The sequence below is a fragment of the Varanus komodoensis genome, unplaced genomic scaffold (assembly GCF_004798865.1).
Source record: "Varanus komodoensis strain SLA01 unplaced genomic scaffold, ASM479886v1 scaffold6_4, whole genome shotgun sequence".
In the NCBI taxonomy this organism is placed as follows: domain Eukaryota; kingdom Metazoa; phylum Chordata; class Lepidosauria; order Squamata; family Varanidae; genus Varanus; species Varanus komodoensis.
In genome coordinates this window covers 13,336,126-13,357,099 of record NW_025336347.1, presented here as the reverse complement: position 1 = coordinate 13,357,099, position 20,974 = coordinate 13,336,126, and the positions used below count along the sequence as shown (strand labels likewise).

Here is a 20,974-nt window from a genome sequence, read left to right as displayed (position 1 = left end):
ATGCGTGAGCTAACCTGGGTTAGTGCTGCACAGGAGGAGGCAAGGGTCAACCACGTCTGATGACAAGCGTAGCTTGTTTATTGCACTTCACTTTATCGTGCTTTGCAGATATTGCATTTTTTACAAACCTATCAGTGCCATTTTTCCAACAGCATTTGCTCACTTTGTGTCTCTGTGTCATGTTTTGGTAATTCTCACAGTATCTCAAACTTTTTCAGTATTATTATATCTGTTATGGTGACCTGTGATCTTCAATGTTACTGTTGTAATTGTTTTGGGGTGCCACAAATTGTGCCCATAGAGGAGGGCAATCTAATCGATAAATGTCGTGCATGTTCTGGCTGCTCCACTGACTGGCATTGCCCTGTCTCTCTTCCTCTCCTCCAGCCTCCCTATTCCCTGACACAATATTGAAATCATGCCAATTAATAACTCTACAATGGCATCTAAGTATTCAAGTAAAAGGAAGAGGTGTGTGTCTCTTTAAATCAAAAACTAGAAATGGTTAAGCTTACTGAGAAAGGCATGTTGAAAGCTGAGCTAGGCCAAAAGCTAGGCCTCTTGCAACACAGTTAGCCAAGTTGTACATGCAAAGGAAGAGTTCTTGAAGGAAATTAGAAGTGCTACTCCAGGGAACACATGAATGATAAGAAAGTGAAATGGCCTTATTGCTGAAATGGAGAATGTTTCAGTGGTCTGGATAGAAGATCAAGCCAGCCACAGCATTCCCTTAAGCCATAGCCTAATCCAGAGCAAGGCTTTAACTCCCTTCAATTCTGGGAAGGCTGAGAGGGGTGAGGAAGCTGCAAAAGAAAAGTTTGAAGCTAGCAGAGATTGGTTCATGAGGTTTAGGGAAAGAAGCCATCTCCGTAACATAACAGTGCAAGGTGAAGCATAAGTGCTGATATAGAAGCTGCAGCAAGTTATCCAGAACATAATTAATGAAGGTGGCTACACTTAGCAGCAGATTTTCCAATGCAGACAAAACAGCCTTATATTTGAAGAAGATGCTATCTAGCACTTTCATAGCTAGAGAGGAGAAGTCGGTGCCTGACTTCAAAAGACAGGCTGACACTTTTGATAGGGGTTAAATGCAGCTGGTGACTTTAAGTGGAAGCCAATGCCCATTTACCATCCAAAAATCCTCAGGCCCTTAAGAATTATGCTAAAGCTACGCTGCCTGTGCTCCATAAATGGAACAACAAAGCCTGGATGATATGGCTTACTGAACATTTTAAGGCCACTGTTGAGACCTGCTGTTCAGGAAAAAAAAGATGCCTTTCAAAATATTGGCAAAAGTCACCCAAGAGCTCCAATGGAAAGGTACAACAAGATTTATGATGATTTCATAGAATACTAGAGTTGGAAGGGGCCATGAAGGCCATCGGGTCCACCCCCCTGCTGCTGCAGGACACCAAGTTACACCATCCTACTCAGATGGCTGTCCAGTTTGTCTGCTAACACAACACCGATTCTACAGCCCATGGACCAAGGAGTAATTTTGACTTTCAAGTCTTAGTATTTAAGAGATACATTTCATAAGGCAATACTGCCATGGATATTGATTCCTCTGATGGATCTGGGCAAAGAAAATTGAAAATCTTTGGGAAAGGATTCACCATTATAGGTGCCATTAAGAACATTCATGGTTCATGGTAAGAGGTCAACATATCAACATTAACAGGAATTTGGAAGATGCTGATTCCAACTCTCATGGATGACTTTGAGGGGTTTGAGACATCAGTGGAAGAAGTAACTGCAGATGTGGTGGAAATAGCCAAAGAACTGAAATTAGAAGTGCTGCAATCTCATGGTAACACTTTAACAGATGGGGTGTTGCTTCTTACGGATGAGCAAAGAAAGCGGTTTCTTGAGACTGAATCTACTCCTGGTGAAGATACTGTGAAGATTGTTGAAATGACAAGAAAGTATTTAGAATGTTACATAAACTTAGTTGATAAAGTAGGGGCAGGATTTGAGAGAATTTACTCAAACTTTGAAAGAAGGTAGGTAAGTAAAATGCTATCAAACAGCATTGCATGCCATGGAGAAATCTTTTGTGAAAGAAAGCATCAGTTGATGTAGCAAAATTCATTGTAGTCTTAATTTAAGAAAGGCAGGTTGCTTACCTGTAACTGATGTTCTTCGAGTGGCCATCTGTGCAGTCACACATATGGGTGCTGCGCCTGCGCAGTGCCTAGGCAGGAAGATTAAAAAGCTAACGGTTTTTGGCGGGAAAACTCCACTCCCCTCCCCCTTCGTGGTATAAATAGAGCGGAGTGTCCACCATTTTGTTCAGTCTTGAAGACTGAACGTTTGCCCTCTACAGGTTAAGAATAAAATTAATGCCAAACAGCATTGTACCCCAACGGTACCGATGCAAATTACAGTACGGTACCGAAAAGCAGTATCTGCTCATCGACACCGAGTGGGGTCGGTGGGTGGGTTGTGTGACTGCACAGATGGCCACTCGAAGAACATCAATTACAGGTAAGCAATCTGCCTTTCTTCGTCGTGGCCTCTGTGCATCACACATATGGGTGATTAGCAAGCTTACCCAACTCGGAGGAGGGAGGTGTCGTCAACGAAGAACAGATGAAAGAACAGCCCTGCCAAAAGAGCAGTCCTGCCTGGCGCGCACATCAAGCAGATAGTGCTTGGTGAAAGTGCATGGCCCTGCCCACGCTGCAGCTTTACAGATATCTTGAAGCGGAACCCCTGCAGCAAAGGTGGACGAAGTCGCAACAGCTCGTGTAGAGTGACCCCTCGGGGTAACAGGTAAGTCTATTTTTGATAGTTGATAGGCCAAGACAATAGTCTGGGTGATCCAGTGCGACAGCCGTTGAGGTGTGACTGGCAGTCCTTTGTCATGTTCGGAGTACTTAACAAGGAGTCTATTCGTGCAACAGAAGGATTCCATACGGGAGCAATAGAAAGCCAAGCAGCGGCGACATCAAGGGTGTGCAGAGCCCGCTCTACTGGATTCGACGGCACTGGACAGAACGTTGGCAGAACAATATCTTGACTCAACTGGAATGGTGTAGCCACTTTAGGAAGAAACGAAGAGTCCATACGAAGAATGACCTTTTCCTTATGGAAATTAAGATATGGGGGAGGGGGTCTATGTGGAGAGCAGAAAGCCAGCGGCTCGAACAGAGGTTTGGTAAGTGCTTGGAGTACGACTGAAAGGCTCCACGTTGGCATAGCTGGGCGAATAGAAGGGTGTAAGTTCTGTAACCCCCGAAGAAAATGTCGAAGCAGAGGTTGAGAGAAAACTGATACCCCTTGAACCGCACCACGACAGTGTGAAATGGCAGCTGCATAAACTTCAATGGATGACGGTTTCAGTCCCAAGTGATAGAGCTCCAGGAGAAATTGCAAAATATTGTCAATTGAGGCCATTCCAGGAGAAAAAGAATGGCGTTCTGCAAAGGAAGAGAATCTCTTCCATTTAGCCGCATAAGAGCAACGAGTGGACGGTCTTAAAGCAGATGTAAGAATCGCCTGAATTTCTTGATCAACAGTCGTCGGTAGCAAAGCGGTTACCGTCGAAACCAACTTAGGGGCCGTTGGTACAGTGCAGTGAATACAGTCCGCTAGCGGTTGGGATGTCGTCGGTCCCGATGCAGCGGAATGACTCGTGATCCGCCATGCCGTCAACCTCAAGGCAGTCAGATCTAGATGTCGGACCGCTCCATTTTGCTGCATTAATAGCTGAGGAACAGATGGGAGGCGAAGAAACGTTCCTTTGGACAGACGTAGAAGGGTGGCGAACCACGGTTGTCTCGGCCACCATGGAGTTATTATTATTCCCGTGGCATTCTCTTTAGATATTTTCGCTACCACTTTCATTAGAAGTGGGATTGGAGGAAATGCATAAAAGGCTATGTTGTCCCAGGGCATCATAAGAGCATCTCCCATCGATCCCAATCCTATGCCCGCCCTGGAACAGTACAGGGAACACACTCTGTTGTCCCAAGTGGCGAACAAGTCTAAGTCCGGATAGCCCCACAAACGGAAGAGGTCCTGGCATATTTGTCTGTCCATCTCCCATTCGTGTGTTGTTGACATATGTCTGCTCAACACGTCTGCTTCGGTGTTGTTGGTCCCTGTGAGGTGGACTGCTAGAAGCATTATGTCCCTCGGTATGCACCAGTTCCAAATGGCTCTCAAGAGATGTGCTAAAGCTGGCGATTTTGTGCTGCCCTGCTTGTTGATGTAGAAGACAGCTGGTATGTTGTCTGACGCAATTTGTGATGACTTGTCAGCATAGCACAGTCTCGAAAGTCTTGAGGATGTTGAAGATCGCCTCAAGTTCGAGGAAGTTGATGTGCTTCCTTGCTTCCCATCGGTTCCAAGTCCCCTGGACCCGAAGATCCAAACATGTTGCACCCCATCCGAGTAGCAATGCATCTGTATACAGGGTCTTCACTGGATGAGGTGTTCGAAATGGGACACTGACAGACAGATTGCTCGGAATGGTCCACCAAGCTAGAGTGTCGAGTATCACAGAGGGAATTTGGATCAGTTTGTTGGGAGAATCTCGCTGTGGGCAAAACGAAGTGTTGAAAAACAGTTGCATGGCCCGCATACGTAGTCTGGCATACGGGACAATGGCAACTGCAGCAGCCATGTGCCCCAGTAGTCTCTGAATGGATATAGCCGGAACCGTTCCAAGTGTCTGGATTTGATGGATGTGGGCACATAAGGTAGCTCAACGGTCCGGAGGGAGGAAAGCTCTTTCCCGTATGGAGTCAAGACGTGCCCCGATAAAGTCGATGACCTACGTGGGAATAAGGGACGATTTTTCGTGGTTAATGCATAGCCCAGGATCATCGAGCAAGACACAGGTCACATGTATTGCAGACAGAAGACCTTGTTTAGTTTGGGAAACAATTAGCCAGTCATCTAAGTATGGGTATATTTGCACTCCTCGTGTCCGTAAGTGTGCGCATACTGGTGCCATACACTTTGTGAAAACTCGAGGTGTGGTGGCCAGGCCAAAGGGCAGCACAGCATATTCGAACAAGTTGAACCCAACAGTAAAACGCAGGAAACATCTATGTGAAGGATGGATAGCAATATGAAAATAGGCATCCTTCAAATCCAATGAGGCGAACCAATCCTCTCTCTTCAGTAACGGAAAAATATTCTGTAAAGTGGTCATCTGAAACTTTTTTGATTTGATGTATTTGTTAAGATTTCATAAGTCCAAAATCGGACGAAGACCACCGTCTCTTTTCGGGACTGTACAGTATCTGGAGTAGAATCCGTGCAACCCCTCCGAGCGGGATAGTTGTCGAATCGCACCCTTGCGAAGCAATTGAGAGACTTCTTCGCACAGTACCGATGAAGAAGATGTAAATTGAATTGGACACGGTGGAGGGACACATTGAATTCTATCCTATATCCAAACTGAATGACAGACAACACCCACCTATCAGATGTAATGGACTCCCAAATGGGGAGTCGGTCCTGAAGCCAGTCCCCAAAAGGGAGAGGGGAAGGTGGTATGGGAAGAGAGAGAATGGTTTGCCCGGACCGTCAACATGGATGTTTATCGGCATCGAAGCGCCAACGGCCCTGGGAGAAACGTTGCTGTGGCTGTTGTCTCCGCCGTTGCTGCCTTTGCTGGTATAATGTTGCCGAGGGTGGAATTGTGGACAGTAGGAGGAATGAGGCCACTGCCACTTACGCCTCTGTTGAGGAAGCTCCATGCGGCACACGGTCATACGTGATTCATGTATCGCTTTTAGCTTGTGGTTGGTTTTTTGATGGAACAATCCGGTACCGTCGAATGGCATTTCCTTGATCCTCCGTTTCATCTCGTCAGGGAAATTGCAATTGCGGAGCCACGTGTGTCGGCGCAGTGAGATGGCATTCATGAGAGCCCTCAAATTGGTGTCTACATGATGTCGTGCAGTAGACAACTGTTGCACTGCCACCTGCATTGCTTCTTTGATGAAGACCTTGGCCAGTTCGGCTTGGCAGTCTGGAAGGGAGGAAGCAACATTATCCAGCTTCTGCATAATAAAATACTGGTAACGTGCCAATGTTGCTTCATAATTCGATATGCGCACACCAAGTCCAGAGGCCGCATAGACTCAGCACGCGAGCATATCAATTTTCCTCCCTTCCTTGTCACGAGGGGCTGTGTGACCCCTGGACTCCCTGCCCTGGGAGGATTCGACGACGACAGAGTTCGGTCGTGGATGGCGAATCAAGAATGGGATGTCGTCCTCTCGAACTCTGTACATGACCTCATACCGATGGGAGGTGGCTTGCAGTTGGGCCAGTTGATTCCACGGTTGGACCATAGCCTGCCAAAGTGTGGTAATTAGCGGCAGGACTATGGCCACCGACTGTTCTCCCCTGACATCATAGAACCGATCTGTGGATGGGCCAGGCTTTTGACACACTCCAATTTCGAGGGAACGGATGAGGCAGAACATGAGCCCCGTAAAAGAGACATGTGGCTCATTGGGTGAAGCAGGTCTTTGGGAGGCGACTACTATATCAGGGGATGTAGAGTCAACCTCAGATTTGTCCGAATCCGGATAATAAGGAGGACGGTTGCTCGAAGACGATGTTTCGGGGGAGGTTGGACGTCCCCTCTCCACATGCCTGGACGTCAAAGGCGAATCTCTCGGGACCGATGGAGGCGCACGATCTCGAGGGAAATATGGATAGGATTGGTAACCACCCCAGTCTGGGAAGGCACCATATCCATGCATCCTCCAATCGTCATCCCGGTGTTCCAACGAGCGGCTGCGGCACCTAGGTGGTGACGGTGACTCCGCAGGTGGCTCAGTCGTGGGCATTGGAGTCGGAGATCGTTCCCTCGGTGGGGAGCCTCTAATCTCACCATAAGAGATGGACTCCCGAAGCGGCTCCTCCACGTGTTGGGGTGACAAACTCTCAGGCCGAATGATAAGCCTGGGGGATCCCAGCAGTGTCACCTGCATAGTGAGCTGCAGGACCGGTCCCGAAGGGGTCGGTACCGTGGCGGCAGACGGTACCGAGAAGCCTGACGAACCTGAGCCCCCGTTTTGGGGTGATCAGGTTTCTTGGTTTTGCGAGTGGGCTTATCTGCCTTCTCCTTTCTCAGTACTTTACGAGCGGAAGGCTTATCCGAACCCATGGGCTTGTGCTTCTCCCGTTTCTTGGCTGGGGAAGAAGGCGGCACCTGGGTCTTCACTGGAGTAGCGCCTTCAGCCGAAGGGTGCTTCGGAGGAGCGGTGGAAGTGGGACGCTTCGGAGGAGTGCTCACAGTTGAGGCAGAGCACGGAGGAGGTGCGGCTGAAGAGGAACCAGGCCGTAAGAGCAGTTGATCAGATTGCATCAAGGCCTGGTCCCAGAGGAGCTTCCGGAGACGGTTCTCCCTGTTCTTCCGTGCTTGCTTGGTAAATGCCAAGCAATGGCTGCACTTGTCAGTTCTATGCCCCTCGCTGAGGCAGAGAAGGCATAGATCATGCGGATCCGCAGGTGACATTTTGGATCCGCATTTGGTGCATTTGCGGAAGGCCGCTCGCTGCACCATCGCAGAAAAAGAAGAAAAGATGATAGGACAGAGGGCAAGATAATATTTTTGGTTTGTTTTTTTTACGAATAGAAAAAAGAGAGAGGGATATACAAACTTGGAATATAATATTTTAGAGTTAAAGAAGGGATAAAGGCAAAAAACGGACAGTAAGGACTCAAAGATCTTAGCGAGGGACGTTAACAGGCACGAGGCACAGCGAATGGCAGTACTACTTTTCCAGGCAAACAAAGTGATGCCCAAGGTGTTGCTTAAAAGAATTTTACTCTGCATGAGAAATGTCTGATGTTCAAGCTGGCTTTGGAAAAGGAAGAGGCACTTGAGATTAGGGACATGTGAGGAATCCGTTTATGGGGGGAATCTGCTAGACTCACTGGGCTTGGCTCCCCGGCCTCTGCCTGCAGCCCTGGGCCCAAGTTCTTGGGGACTCTCCCCAGCATTTGGAGGGCGCTCGCTGGGCACCAAGATCCACAGACTCTGCATGCAGCAGCTCTCCTCTGCACCCAGCACTGCCTCCACCTGTTTCACTGGGAGGGAGGGGAAGAAGGTGGGAAATGGCACCTGGCTCAACTGCTCTCAACACCCCTCTCCTGCATTCACAGCTGCTATTTGGGTCTCCAAACCCGAAGGGAAGGGTTGCCAGTTGCACAACTGTGGCTCCGTGAGCATTTGCACACTTCCTGTTGGCTTGTCTTACTTTGTAGGGCTGAGCCAAGCATGAGAGGAAGTCCAAAGATGCTAGAGGGACAGATTTTGAAAAAGTTCTTCCCAACTCTATGTGTGATCCTATTGCAAATATATGCTGGCTACTGGAGCACATGAAAGATCTATGCTTTATAGGTGACAGCAAAGCCTTTGATTATGTTGATCATGAGAAGCTATGGATGATCCTGAAAGAAATGGGAGATCATCTTGATGTGTAACCTGTATCATGGAGAAGAAAATACAATAAGGACAGAAAAAGGAGAAACATGTGGTTTTGTATAGGAAAAGGTGTCAGAGAAGATGTATTTTATTACCCTATCTGTATCTAGAATGCACGATAAGGAAAGCTGGATTAGGATCAGTGGGAGTGCAAACTGGTGGAAGATCCATCAATAACTGAAAATATCCAGATGATACTATGTTATCATCTGGCAGAAAGCAACATCCAAAATGACTCTGGATGAAGTAAAAGAAGAAAGCACAAAAACAGGACTACAGCTGAACATTAAGACTGAGGAGACTGAGACTTGGAAGAGCAGCAATGAAGGAAGTAGAAAAGATCGTAAATTTTAAGGACATTTCACTGAAGATCAAGGTCAAGTTCATCCACAGTATTGTATACCTCATTATCATGCATAGATGCAAGAGCTGAACAGTGAAGAAAGCTGACAGGGAGAAAAACAGATGTGAAACATGGTGCTAGAGAAGAGTTTTGAGAATACCCTGGGCCAACAGAAAGATGAGCAAGTGGGTCTTAGATCAAATCAAGCCAGAACTTCCTTGAAATTAAAATTACAAAACTGAAGCTATCATACTTTAGGTAAATACATCATCAGAAGGCAAGATTAACTAGAGAAGACAATGGTTTTATGTATTTAATTTCTATACCTCTGGTAGGTGGTATAGGGAAATAGAGTAGAGAAAGTCAAGGAAGAACAAGAGCAAGACAATGAAGCAGTAGCAGAAGCAGAATCAGGTCAATTATGAGATGGATCAATTCCATGAAGGAAGCCACGCCTTGAGATTACAAGAGCTAAGCAGGGCTGTGAAGAACAGGGCACTTTGGAGAGAATGGTGTCCTCATAAGTTGAAGATGACTTGACTACATGTAACAACTGCAAGTAAAGAACATGATTATCTGATTTTCAAAAAAAGGGAAACAAATCAAGCCTTGTAAAGTTTTGCAAATAAAAATTAACATTTAGAATATAAAAAGTAACATAGCCCTTCCCTTTCGTATTTCAAGAGATGCACAACTTTAGATCTTGACCATGGCAATCTATGCTAATCTGCTTAGTACAGCAAAGCATCTCCCTGTGGGGTTCACTGCCTTATGATGCCTTTAGATGCTCCCACATTCAACTATTTCTCAGAAGGCAGAATATATATCAAAGTTGGCCCAGGCGGTACTCAAGATGTCTCACAGTCCTTTCTGCTGTTGTTAAGCTGCTGCATATGAACCTTTTGAGCTTGAAACTATTCAGCTTGAGGCTTGCTGACAGGATGCTCCTACGAGCATTGTTGCTCCCCTATGCTCTTGGCACCTAAGCACCGAGAGCTGTGCCCAGGAGATGATCAAGGTAAATAGTGTGGCTTACATGGAGAGTGTCTCGGCTTTTGTTTTAATTTGGTCAGCTGGGACTCTTTCTTTGTGCTGATTTCTTTCAGCTGCTTCCAATTTACTGGTGAAAGTTTCCTTCTGCACTGTCCCTTTTAAGACCAGCCTTACAGCTTTTACTTTTCCACTAGTCTTGGCTTTTCTGTCCCTGCTGTGACAGCTGAGATAGTGAGTGGGTCAAGCACGGCAGCTGTTCTGTTGCTTATGCTCTCCATGAAGTGCAACAATCCATTCACTGCAAGATAAACACATGCATACTTTCATCTTCTGTTATTCTGCTTCACTGGGATTCTGTAGGAAACCTAATAGATGTTGGATCCCTGAAACTATTAGGGCTAATTTTGAGATTAATGAATTTGATTTGTTAATTACATTTCGATACTGCCCACAGCAGAAGCTCTCTGGGTAGTTTACAAGAAGGTGTAACAATAATAAAAGACAATAGATTTAAAAATTAGCAAGAATTAAAAATTAATTAAAATAGTATACAAATATTAGAACAATAAAAAGATAATTAAAAAGATCCAGCCAATAATAAAAAGGAATTGGCTGATTGTGTCAGGCCCCTGAATGACCAGGGAGGTCTTTACAGGCTTCTGCAAAGAGGGCTGTTTTGACCTGGTACCAAAAAGTTGGCAAATGTGGTGCCTCATGGGCCACAGCAGGGAGGTTATTCTAGGGATGGATGGGGGGGGGGGGCTAAAGGTTTTCCCCCTAGTTGTTACCCTCTGAGCTTTTTGAGGGGTTGGCACCTGGTGGAAGGTCCCACAAGCTGAGTGTAGTGTCCAGCTAGAATCCAAGAACATGGGACAATGTTATGACTAGAAAGGCTACCAGTTCAATACCAGGAAAGATCAAGTAAGGCACACTGTAGATTTTATGCATTTACTTATTTGCATGAAGGCTTGTACCACATTCTTCAGCCTGTGTGTTGCTCAACCTCTCAGCTTGGCATGGAGTGATTTTGGATGGGTGACAGGCCTGCAGCCTACCCTGAGCCAGTAAGCATTGTACAGATAAATGGTTCTTTATTATGATTGCACTGTATGTGCCGAATAGGAGCATGCAATAGATGCAAACATATAACTAATCTCTGCTAAATACTGGCCTAACTCCGTGCCGATACCTGGATCCATGGAGCATGAGGGTGTGTGGAGACAGAATTTAGGCTTAAGAACTGCAGGCCCTGGAAAAGTAATCTCCTTAGGATTTTATTATGCTCAGTAGCACTGTTAGAGTAGGCTTCCAACTGCATACTTCCTGAGGACTCAGACAACTAATTAAAGAAGTGTCTGAACCACTGTGCTCAGTGTTTTTAGCTTCACGGTTAAGCAGACCCACTAATTAATTGCAATAATACAGATCAAGTTGAATTTACTCCAATCTGTGGCTCCAAATCCACCAATTAGGGAGCATGCTTCACAGTTCTTCTGCCTTACATTACATTTCAAGGGTTTATTTTGACTCTACTCCCACTCTAATATTTACAAGACAGAAGAAGGTATATGGCAATTAGATGTGGCAGATTAATGGGGATAATGCTGAGTTTGGATTGAATTTAAGTGTTCCTTACTGGCGATTTTATAATTTCAGAAACAGCATAATTCCCTTGGGAAAGCCATTCTGATGTTTGTGTTACCAACAGGCCAGTTCCAGAGAGGTTGATGCTAAAACGACCCTTTGAAAAAAGAAAAAGAGAAAGGAAGGAAGGAAGAAAAAAAAAGAGAAAATAAGGACATGTATTAGATCTTAAAAGTTTTCTGAAATGACTACTAAATAACAAAACATGCTCCTAAAAAGGGGAAAATAGAAAAGGAGGTCTGTAAGAATGCTGTTATTCTCCATTGCTGCAACACCCCACCCCCAAGTAACAACAAGCCATGGTGTCATTATTCTAACAAGATCTCCCCAGCAATGTTTTCGTTTGCTCCAAGCCCTCATAGCGATTAGCACATACTGTACAAATCACAGCAGGAGTGGGATTAAGCATTTCTCCTCATTTGCAGTTTTCTGGGGAAAGGCTGCTTTGCTTCCGACTGCCAGGTGAGGGCATTCTTCCCCTTTGCCTAATATTCCTTGGTGTTTAACGTTCTGCAGGTGTTCAGAGAAAGCCCGACATCTCTTCCTACATTTGACTAATGGAAGAGACATCTTTTCTTTCCCCCTACTTAACATGGACAGAGTAGTCGCACTTGTATTTCGTAACATGTGCTACACTTTTGTTTGCTAAACCAAACATCAAGCATGCTATTTGTATTTCATAGTTTATAAGGACTGGTCATTTATGCAGCACTTGCTAACTTTAGGAAGCAACTTGGGAACACAAAGACACCTAAGGCAGCTTGAGACTAATGCACTAACCACAGAGACTAGTTGCTCCCAGACAAACCTATCCAGTCTTTAGACCTTCTCTGGGACCTCTACCATCTGGGGCAAGGCCAGAGATGGGCTGTTTCTGCAGCAGTACCCTGTAGTTGGAATTCCTTTGCTAGAGCACCACATCTGATGCGGGCTTCGTGATCCTGGGGAAACAATGTTATTTGCCAAGGCTTTTACTGCTTTTTTTTCTTGGTATCATTATGCATTTTACCTGGTTAGCTCCAGGGTTATGTGCTTTAAATAATTACTTTACCTTTTAATTCTCTGTTGTTGGCATTAAGCTATGCTATCTTGGTACTATTATTTTAGTTCTTTTAATTGCTTGGAGGTAGAGAGCATAAATACATCAATCAATAAATTAAACAAACAAGCAGTGTTTTAAAGTGTCCCGATATTATTTTTAAAACAGAATGCATATATCTTAGTGGAAAAGGCCAGGAAGGGCAGCTGGAGTGTGACTACTTGATCAAGGGTAATTCGTATAATGCTGAAATGTAACAAATGGGTCCAAGGTCTGAAGAATAGTATTGTCGAGATACCTGTGGGCACTTGGCTGCACTGTAGCAATCCCCAGCAGTGGCGTAAGGAACAGGTCGTCCATCAAGTGTCTCTGCAAACTGTAAATCAGTTGCTGTGAAAAATATTTGGTAAGAACCAGAGAGACAAAGGGAAAAGAAGAATGGGAAAAGAAAAGCAAAGCAAAGGAAAAAAACACACATACACAACTGTATTATTTGGCCCTCATTTAATGTAGTATACCTGGCTTTAAACATTAATCCACTGCAACCATCCCTGAATAATATTGTTAGCGAATAAGCATGCAATTCACAATGTATGCATTGTGCATATTAAAACTGAGGACTTATTTGGTGTGAAATCATTTATCTTTACAGACGCATTCTAAATATCCAGGGATCCAACTTTTTAACCATTGTTTTATATGAAGGAAATGTGCTCAAGACCACAGGACAGGCATTTATGTCATACAAAGTCTGTCTTGTTTTGTTCTGACATTTATTTTAATTTAATTAAAAAGTATTTTTAGGCTGCCCCCTAAAAAACACTTCAGGGAGCTTGCATCGGAAAGTAACTCCAGGCAGACCACAAACTTGGGATCCTATCCTGCCACTGGACAAAACAGGAATCATGTGTGAACCATAATTTGCAGGGCAATGCTTATGATTATAATGTTGTGTCTGAGTTCACCCCATGAAGGGAAGTGGAACATCCCCGAAGACACTAAATGTCCATCAGGGTGGAAGAATTCAGAGAAAAGAGAAAACACAAAAGCAATGCTTTTCTTGTTTGGATTAAACTAAAGAGAACACAATATTCTGGGATTTTAAACAAGATCACCTTTCAAGCATAGCATAGTATAAAAATTTAACCCGAGCAATGGTAAGACAGTATTTGTTCGACTCGTCTGTTTTAAAATTAATAATTGAGCCCTTGTTACTACCGAAAAACCCTCCAAACATTCTGATGATAAAGTCTTGTTGTTACTCACTTATTATTTGCATAGTGTTCAGGTCCAGCCTTACTTTGTTGAAGGAGGAAAACCCAGCTGCTGTGTAATCTTTCCTGCACTGACAATCCTCTTTTCTACTTCCATTATATGGACATTCAGTTGGGTTATGTAATCTGAATCAAGAAAAAGTTCCTTTTCTAGTCATGTCAAGAAATGCAACACCCAGAAGGAAAAACAGGGCAATATTAGATAAGAAGTGGCTGGGTGTTCTTACCTGTAGCTGTACACCTCTGAGAAATTCTCTGCATCGCCATTTACCAGAGTCACATATTCTTTCGGTCTGTCAGATTCCATGCCAGCACAATATATCTGAAAGAAATGGCCATAATTTTATCAAACACTAGCTGTTACATGCATGACTAGGAAATCAAAGGATGGAAAATGCAAAAGCAGAAGTCACAAGACAGCAGAATTAATTATGATTAGAATTTTAGAAAAACAGATTTTATAGAGTAGAAATGCATTTTAAGGAGCATGCACATAAAATTCAAAGGATCAGTTTCTCTCTCTCACACACACACGGAAGGGAAGGGAAGGGTAGAGGAATGCACTCTTCTAAAGGCTATAGAAATCAGTGGCTGAACCATAAAGTTTAAACAAAATGATGCTCACTATTCATAATGGATGGAAGACAGAATTCCAGCACTATAAGCAAGAATGGTCAGGCAGAGATTTTGAACACAGTAGCTAGACAATACCCAAAGATTTTATACTACCCTGGAATTCTATGAAGTTCACAAACAAAGATGCAGCAGCGGCTGATTCGCACCTTTAAGAGTCTTCCTTTAACTTTCAGGTAATATTCTCCATCTTCACTGATGACTTTGAGCCTTTTTACTTCTTTGCAATTTGTTGGTAACTCACCTAAAATAAAGAAATGTGGGAAACTGAGCAGCAAAGGAATTAATGGGCAGCACATTTTTGAAATAAAAATGCAAACACCTAAAATTCCCTAGTTCAATATATATAAATTACATATGTCAATTATATAAAATCTACAGACTGCTCTATTGGCTAGGAAGGACAATGAACAACCACAGGATTACAGAACAGCTACAGCATCGAAAATGCACAGCAAGAGGTAAGATTTCATTCTGAGATTCAACACCAGGCATCTAATGAGTAAATAATGCCACTAAATATGAGACCGATATAATATCCATCAGGTCTATTTATCTCACTTTGCTCTACACCTTAGCGAATATAATTACTATTTTTGTTTTTTGCTACCACATCCATTATCTGACAAGAATCCTGAAAAACTCAGATTGACTTAGAGCTGGAAAAATGATTCAGTTTTTGCAAAATACTGTATATTTGGAAACTATCATAGCCTGAATACTTTTCTGAGGGTATTGGGATTTCCAACATAGCATTTTGGTGCTGGAAAGTGTCTGTGTCTCTATTATAATAGTCGCTTTTCCATATTTTAAAAAGGCATAAATGGTGCTGATCCAGTCAGGCACCAGCTGAGACTCAGTGAACTGGCTGTCTCAAGTGCCTTAAAGTCACACCCTGGGACCAAGGGCCAGTGAGCACATTTATTGTTATTTTGAGTGCCTCTTTAGATGTTGCCTTGATACTGTGAAAGTTCAGGGGCATCCCCTTGAAATACTGTAAAGTTGGTGTTAGAAGCTTCAGGTTACTTCAGAGGTGGCCAGATGTGGCTTCATCCCAAACCATAATTACCCCCGTTTGTGGGAGACATCATGCTAGTGTGAAAGGAATCCGTGCTGCAGTCTCTTCTGATGTGACTTCTGGCATTATATTGATGGTGCTGGAAGAAGCTGGATGGCAGTGCTCCCCCTCCCCCCAAACAGAACATGCTAAAAGAGGCTCAGAATGCTGCATAGGATAGTTACACAAAATCAGTGTTTCCTCTTGCATGCAGCCTGTTCCAGAGCAGATTCAGACATGCTGGCTCTCTGCAATGTGTACTGTGCTCCGTGGAATTAACTGGCATTAGCGGGACACTGCATGTGTTCCATGTGAGAAGGCACAGCCTGAAAAGTTGCCGTAAATTATCTTAACTGGAACTGCTGCAGAAGCACAAAAGCCATAGACTATACACACTCCTTGATCAAAGGAGTAACCAAGGAAACATGCAAACGCCAGTCCGTTTACCATGCCAGCACCCAGCCAACTGACCCACAAAGCTACTTTGGTATTAGCCAGTCAAAAGCCCTGGCAGGGAAAATAACCCAGTCCAAGATAGGTCCAGCACTACCTGAGCATCCCTGAGGACACCTTAGCTTGCATTCAGCCTCCCAGTTAGTGCCACACATATAGTTGTGCCAGAGTGCTTTCCACACAAAATTGTATTTAATAGTTAATAAGCAATTTGAAGTCTGTTTTAATTGGGATAAATTGATTGGAACTAATTAATTAATAATTTTAATTGGAATTAAACCTGAGAAAGCAGTTAGAAAAGTTAATGTTTTCTAACTTTTGCAACCAATCATGAGATGAAGTCGTTTCCTATAAATCATGCAAGGCCAAAAGGCGCTGTCCTTTCTGTTTCTCTTAGACTGATCATTTCTCCATCCCTGCAGTTTACTATTGCCACTTACATCCAAGCTTCTTTAGTCCCACAGCTTTCTGTTCTCCTGCTCTGAAATTTTCATAGTGCCCGATTAAAGCTTCTGCTGCTTCTGCTTTAATCTGGCAAATGCTAATTTTTCCAGGTCTTATTAAAGTCCTATTAAAATTGGTCTATTGGCCAACATACTGGGAGTGGGTATATCAAACAAGCCATTCTTATCTTCTGGTAAGCATACATGTTAAGAAAAACCCCCCTAAAAATAAAAGTTCACATGTGTTTGGACTCTAATGTGTTCTGAGCTAAATTTCTCATTTTAGAAGTAAATATTTCGTTCAGAATATAGTACATAAATCCACTAGGTGTGCACCAAACCGCTGGTTAAAGCCTCTTTAGACTTGTTCTGGTTGTTACACATGTATACATGAGTGTGTGAATGAGGAAACATGGCAACAGGCTTGTGACATTGTTGGTGACTGGTAACATACCTCCTGCTTCCCTAACCCTGCATCATTTGTGAACCTTAACATGTTTGTTTCATTCTTTTTTAATGTTCGTGAGAAGTTGAACAGCTTTCTCATGTACCTTTCATGCAGCCTTCCAATAGCTACACACTGAGTAAGTGCATCAAGTCACCTTTGCTAGCTGGAAAGATAGAGGCCTGCAGGTGGATAGGAGACCGTATGTGGAGGAGGAGCATGGGTTAGATTCAACAGCCTTATAGGCCCATTTGGACTCTGCTCTGCCCTGCGCTGCTCTGTGCCACTACTCTCCTCTCCTCTCAGAAAGGCACTCATGCAGCTTCTAGCAGAGACAGGAATAATGACAACAGCAAGGCTCTCCTTTACTATCATCAGTGCCCTGATATTCTGTGAAAAGTTGTCTTTTAAAAATTATTCTGTTTTCTGAAAGCTGCATCTTTGCCAAGACAAGCTCCTGATTGAAATGAAACAAACAATAGCAGCACCTAATGAGAAAATATATCTATCCCCTGTAAAAAGCTTCATAATATCCTCCAAGGGGCTGGATCAGTACTACTGCCTGATTCTCCAACCGAATGAATAACCCTCTGGGCTACTGGGGTGGTATATAAATGCAAGCAATAAATGAATGAATGAATACCAACAGTCAAGTTTCGGTTCTAAAAATCATTTGCAAAGGCCCTTACAGTCATGAATATTGTGGCATGCCCTTCTTTCCACAGGTTTCAAAGCATCAGGGCACAAGGTGCTTGCTTGGTCATTGTTTGTAAGGCATTGAACTGACCGGTGCATTACCCCAATTCCACAACTCACTGAACACTGAAAAACAAAGGAAAATCAGTTCAATTCTACTGCTGAGATTTAAAACCCCAGAGAAAGAAAGAGAGAGAAGGGAAAGTCATCACATTTACAAAAAACAAAGCTTAATAGAAATTAATGGCAAAGAAGATATGGCTACACCAGTATGAGCTAGCTTCACCTCTAATTTGTATTTGTCCTCGTGGAATTCAGAACTATCTTTTTCTGAATCTATCTATCTATTCAGAACAATATAAATAATAGGGATGGTTAAATAGGGATTTTACAAACACACACACAATGTACACAGAGCTGTGTCTGTTAATGTTTAACAGTAAAAGATGAAAAGAGGAAGTGGGAGAAGAGTGTTTCTCAAGTCGTATGCTGATGCTCCTACTCAGTGCTGCAAACAGCACATAACCATATAATAACTGCTACTCTGAGTATATTTGGCAAATAGATTTACTAGCTGGCGGGTGCGCTGCTGCAGCTACTGATGCATAAATGCAGCAATGTGTCATCGGAAATAAGGGAAAGTTGAAGGAAAGCTAGTACTTTTGCAATATCCTATGGATTTTCTTGCATCTCAGAAATTCAGAAGTAACTTGCAAAATAAGGACTGGGAAATTAAAGGCAAGCAGCAGAATAAGCTGCAGACTGCACCAGCTGTTTGCAATATGTTTGGGGGAATAATTTGCAAAACAACAAACAAACCCAGATGGTACACACATATCACAACTTCTGAGAAAACATGTTTAGGATCAAGGTGCTAGATAACAGAATCCAGTGCAGCACTGCTGTTTACAAGAGAATGCACTGTCCTTCATTCTTGAAACATCTGCAGTGGCCTTTACTAATGAAAAGCACGGGTCACTCTACAGTGGAACTCCAGGGAACTTGGACCAGTCCCCAAGCCACAACAGGAAATGGTCCCCTGATCTAAACTCATCAGGTGCTCCCAGTAGTTAATGGATAGTGGGCGGCTTTTGTTACTGATTAGCCTAAAGATATAACAAGCACCTACATAATGTATAAGGTAAGCAGACGGAACTCCTGGCCCAAGTGTGCTTTGCAGGCCATTTCAGCAGTACAGCACGCTTGTTGAGTTCACAAGGTCCCTGTTCCCCAACAACCCTGTTCCCAAGTCATCATATCGTTCAACCTGTCCAAGTCTTCAGCTGTTAACTTACTAAGCAGCTGCTGGGGGACTCCCAGCTGTCAGTGAGAAGACACCTCCAGCAGCTGGAACATAAGACGCTGCTTTAGATCGAGTCAGACCATGGATCTAGCCCAGTGTTGTAAACACTGACTAGCAGCAGCCCTGCAGGATCTCGGCAGGCATTTTGTTCTCCTACGTGGAGATGCCAAGGAACAAACCTGGGCCCTTCTGAATGCTATGTGTATGCTCTGCCACTGAACATGCTCTGCCACCTTCCACTTGCATCTTGGCTCCTTGAAGAGCCTCGCACAAGCAAAAATGCACCATTTTGCTCTGATGAAAATCCCTTCCCCATCACTCTGAAGCCCACACGCCTGCAGGTCTCCGTTAAGGCATCTAAGGCAATAATGATTACTCAATGGGAAGAACAGCATAATCACGACTGACTGTCCCACTTGTTACTACATTGGACTAATTTTTTTCTACATCAGCAAAGTGTACAACAAAAGCTGTGCACAATGCAATGTGTGAAGCCGGCTGGAAATCCAACTTACAAATTTGAGACTCACTCAAACTCTGTCAGAAAAGCTCTTTTCTAAAGTTCATATGGGTTGGATTTTATTTTTACATCCAAGCAATACAGTTGTGCACTGCAAGATTAGATCCCTCTGAACGCCAAACACATGCCAGAGACTTCCTGATCATGAAGGGTTAGAATTGAAAGGAAATGAAACATTTGAATGTCAGCCTGCAAGTGAGATGTGTCGGTCTCAGTGGCAAAATTCTGTAGCTCCTAGCAACAGAGGACCACACAACAGGACCACCTGGGACTAAACATGCTTTAGTTACCCCTAATTTATTTAGCATTGCTCTAGACCAGCTTCTTTCTTTGCATAGTTCTTCAACTGCGAAGGGTCTGCACTGCTTATGGATGCAGCATAGAAATTATTGACAAACACAAAGCACTCGCCTGAGGATAAGAGAACATTCCTGTAGCCAAGACTGTTTCCAGAGCAGCATTGAACTATCTGTGCAAGAGAGATGGAAGAGTGCACACTGTGTAGGATGTAGAAATTTGAATTCTTTCAGGAGTAAGATCAGAGAAAACATAATAAAATTATGTTCAAGATTGTGGAAGGCTTATGCGAATTCCCCTATTTCTTTGCCCTATTTCAGTTTGCCTATTCAGATTTCTTCAAACAGAGCAAACTATACATTAAAATGAATCACAGATAAGAATAAAAATTATTAGAAACATACACTTCCCCAATTTCCAACTCTCCATGATGCCAAAACTGGGCACTCGCCTAGATAGCATGACTGCACATTTGGTGGTTGTGTGCCTGGGCAATTGACCACATTTGTATACCCATATTCATAGTGGTCCTTCCCTGTATAAATTTCACTGCAGGAGACCAGCCTTTGCTTGTAGCCTTTTCCACATGTCACAGAACACTGTGGAGAAAAAAAAATCAGATGCTCAAGGTAAGCTTTTGCCAAAGGATAAGATTACTTCCACCCCACATTCTTCTATGATCTACCAGTCAATAGACCTGTGAAACTTCATGAGAAGAATCGGTGCACTGTGGATGTACATAAACTGGGCATCTTGAGATGCTTTGGTCTACAATTCCCACAATCTCTAAAGGAAACACAGTGCACTGCCAAGAATTGTCCTCCCCTCCATTCTCCCAGTTAAGGATTCTTGTATTTTGTTTCTTTGAAAACCAAATGTTGGGAATTAATCATTATATGAAAATAATAGACCATGCAACTACCATCTAAGGAAGTACAGTCTCCAATTGTGAGGGATATATTATAGTTTACTGCTGGATAATATATCCGAGCACAGAGTCAAGGAATATATGGGCCACAGACCATGATCTGCCAACAAACTTTCCTAAGAAAAGCTTCCAAGTGAAGTCAAACCAAAATAAAGTGCTTGCAAAAGAAACATCTGACAATGTTTCTGTCATTCTCTCTCACACACACGAAAGAAGAGTATGAAGAGGGAAGAGAAGCATAATACACAGTCTTCTCTTTCAGCACAAATGGCAAGAAGTAGCTTTGAGTTGCATCTGTGGAAGCATTAAGTTTTATGTGAAGGGAAATGCCTCATGGCCTTGAGCCCCACGAGTTTGATTCCATGGCATTTGGAAGAAGGTACCATTTGTAGACAAGGGCCAGGAAGTAGATGGAGGTTGCTTCTAAAAGCCAGTAAACTAT

The 20,974-nt window shown here is 43.5% G+C and overlaps 1 protein-coding gene across 13 annotated transcripts in view; it reads right to left on the bottom strand.

The window, feature by feature from the left end:
• ADAMTS9 (ADAM metallopeptidase with thrombospondin type 1 motif 9) overlaps window positions 1–20,974 on the bottom strand; it is a 156,555-nt gene that overhangs the window by 5,713 nt on the left and 129,868 nt on the right. For 6 of the 13 annotated variants that reach the window (XM_044452052.1, XM_044452054.1, XM_044452053.1 and 3 more), the window contains 7 exons: window positions 20,009–20,203; window positions 17,478–17,610; window positions 14,540–14,634; window positions 13,985–14,079; window positions 13,750–13,883; window positions 12,782–12,873; window positions 11,437–11,541 (listed from right to left, as the gene is read on the bottom strand). In XM_044452052.1, the coding sequence (XP_044307987.1) occupies window positions 11,437–11,541; window positions 12,782–12,873; window positions 13,750–13,883; window positions 13,985–14,079; window positions 14,540–14,634; window positions 17,478–17,610; window positions 20,009–20,203 (849 nt within the window). Of the gene's footprint in view, window positions 1–7,576; window positions 10,099–11,436; window positions 11,542–12,781; window positions 12,874–13,749; window positions 13,884–13,984; window positions 14,080–14,486; window positions 14,635–17,477; window positions 17,611–20,008; window positions 20,204–20,974 lie in introns of those variants that run through there. The other 7 variants (XR_006416800.1, XM_044452056.1, XM_044452059.1 and 4 more) reach the window with 7 other exon arrangements.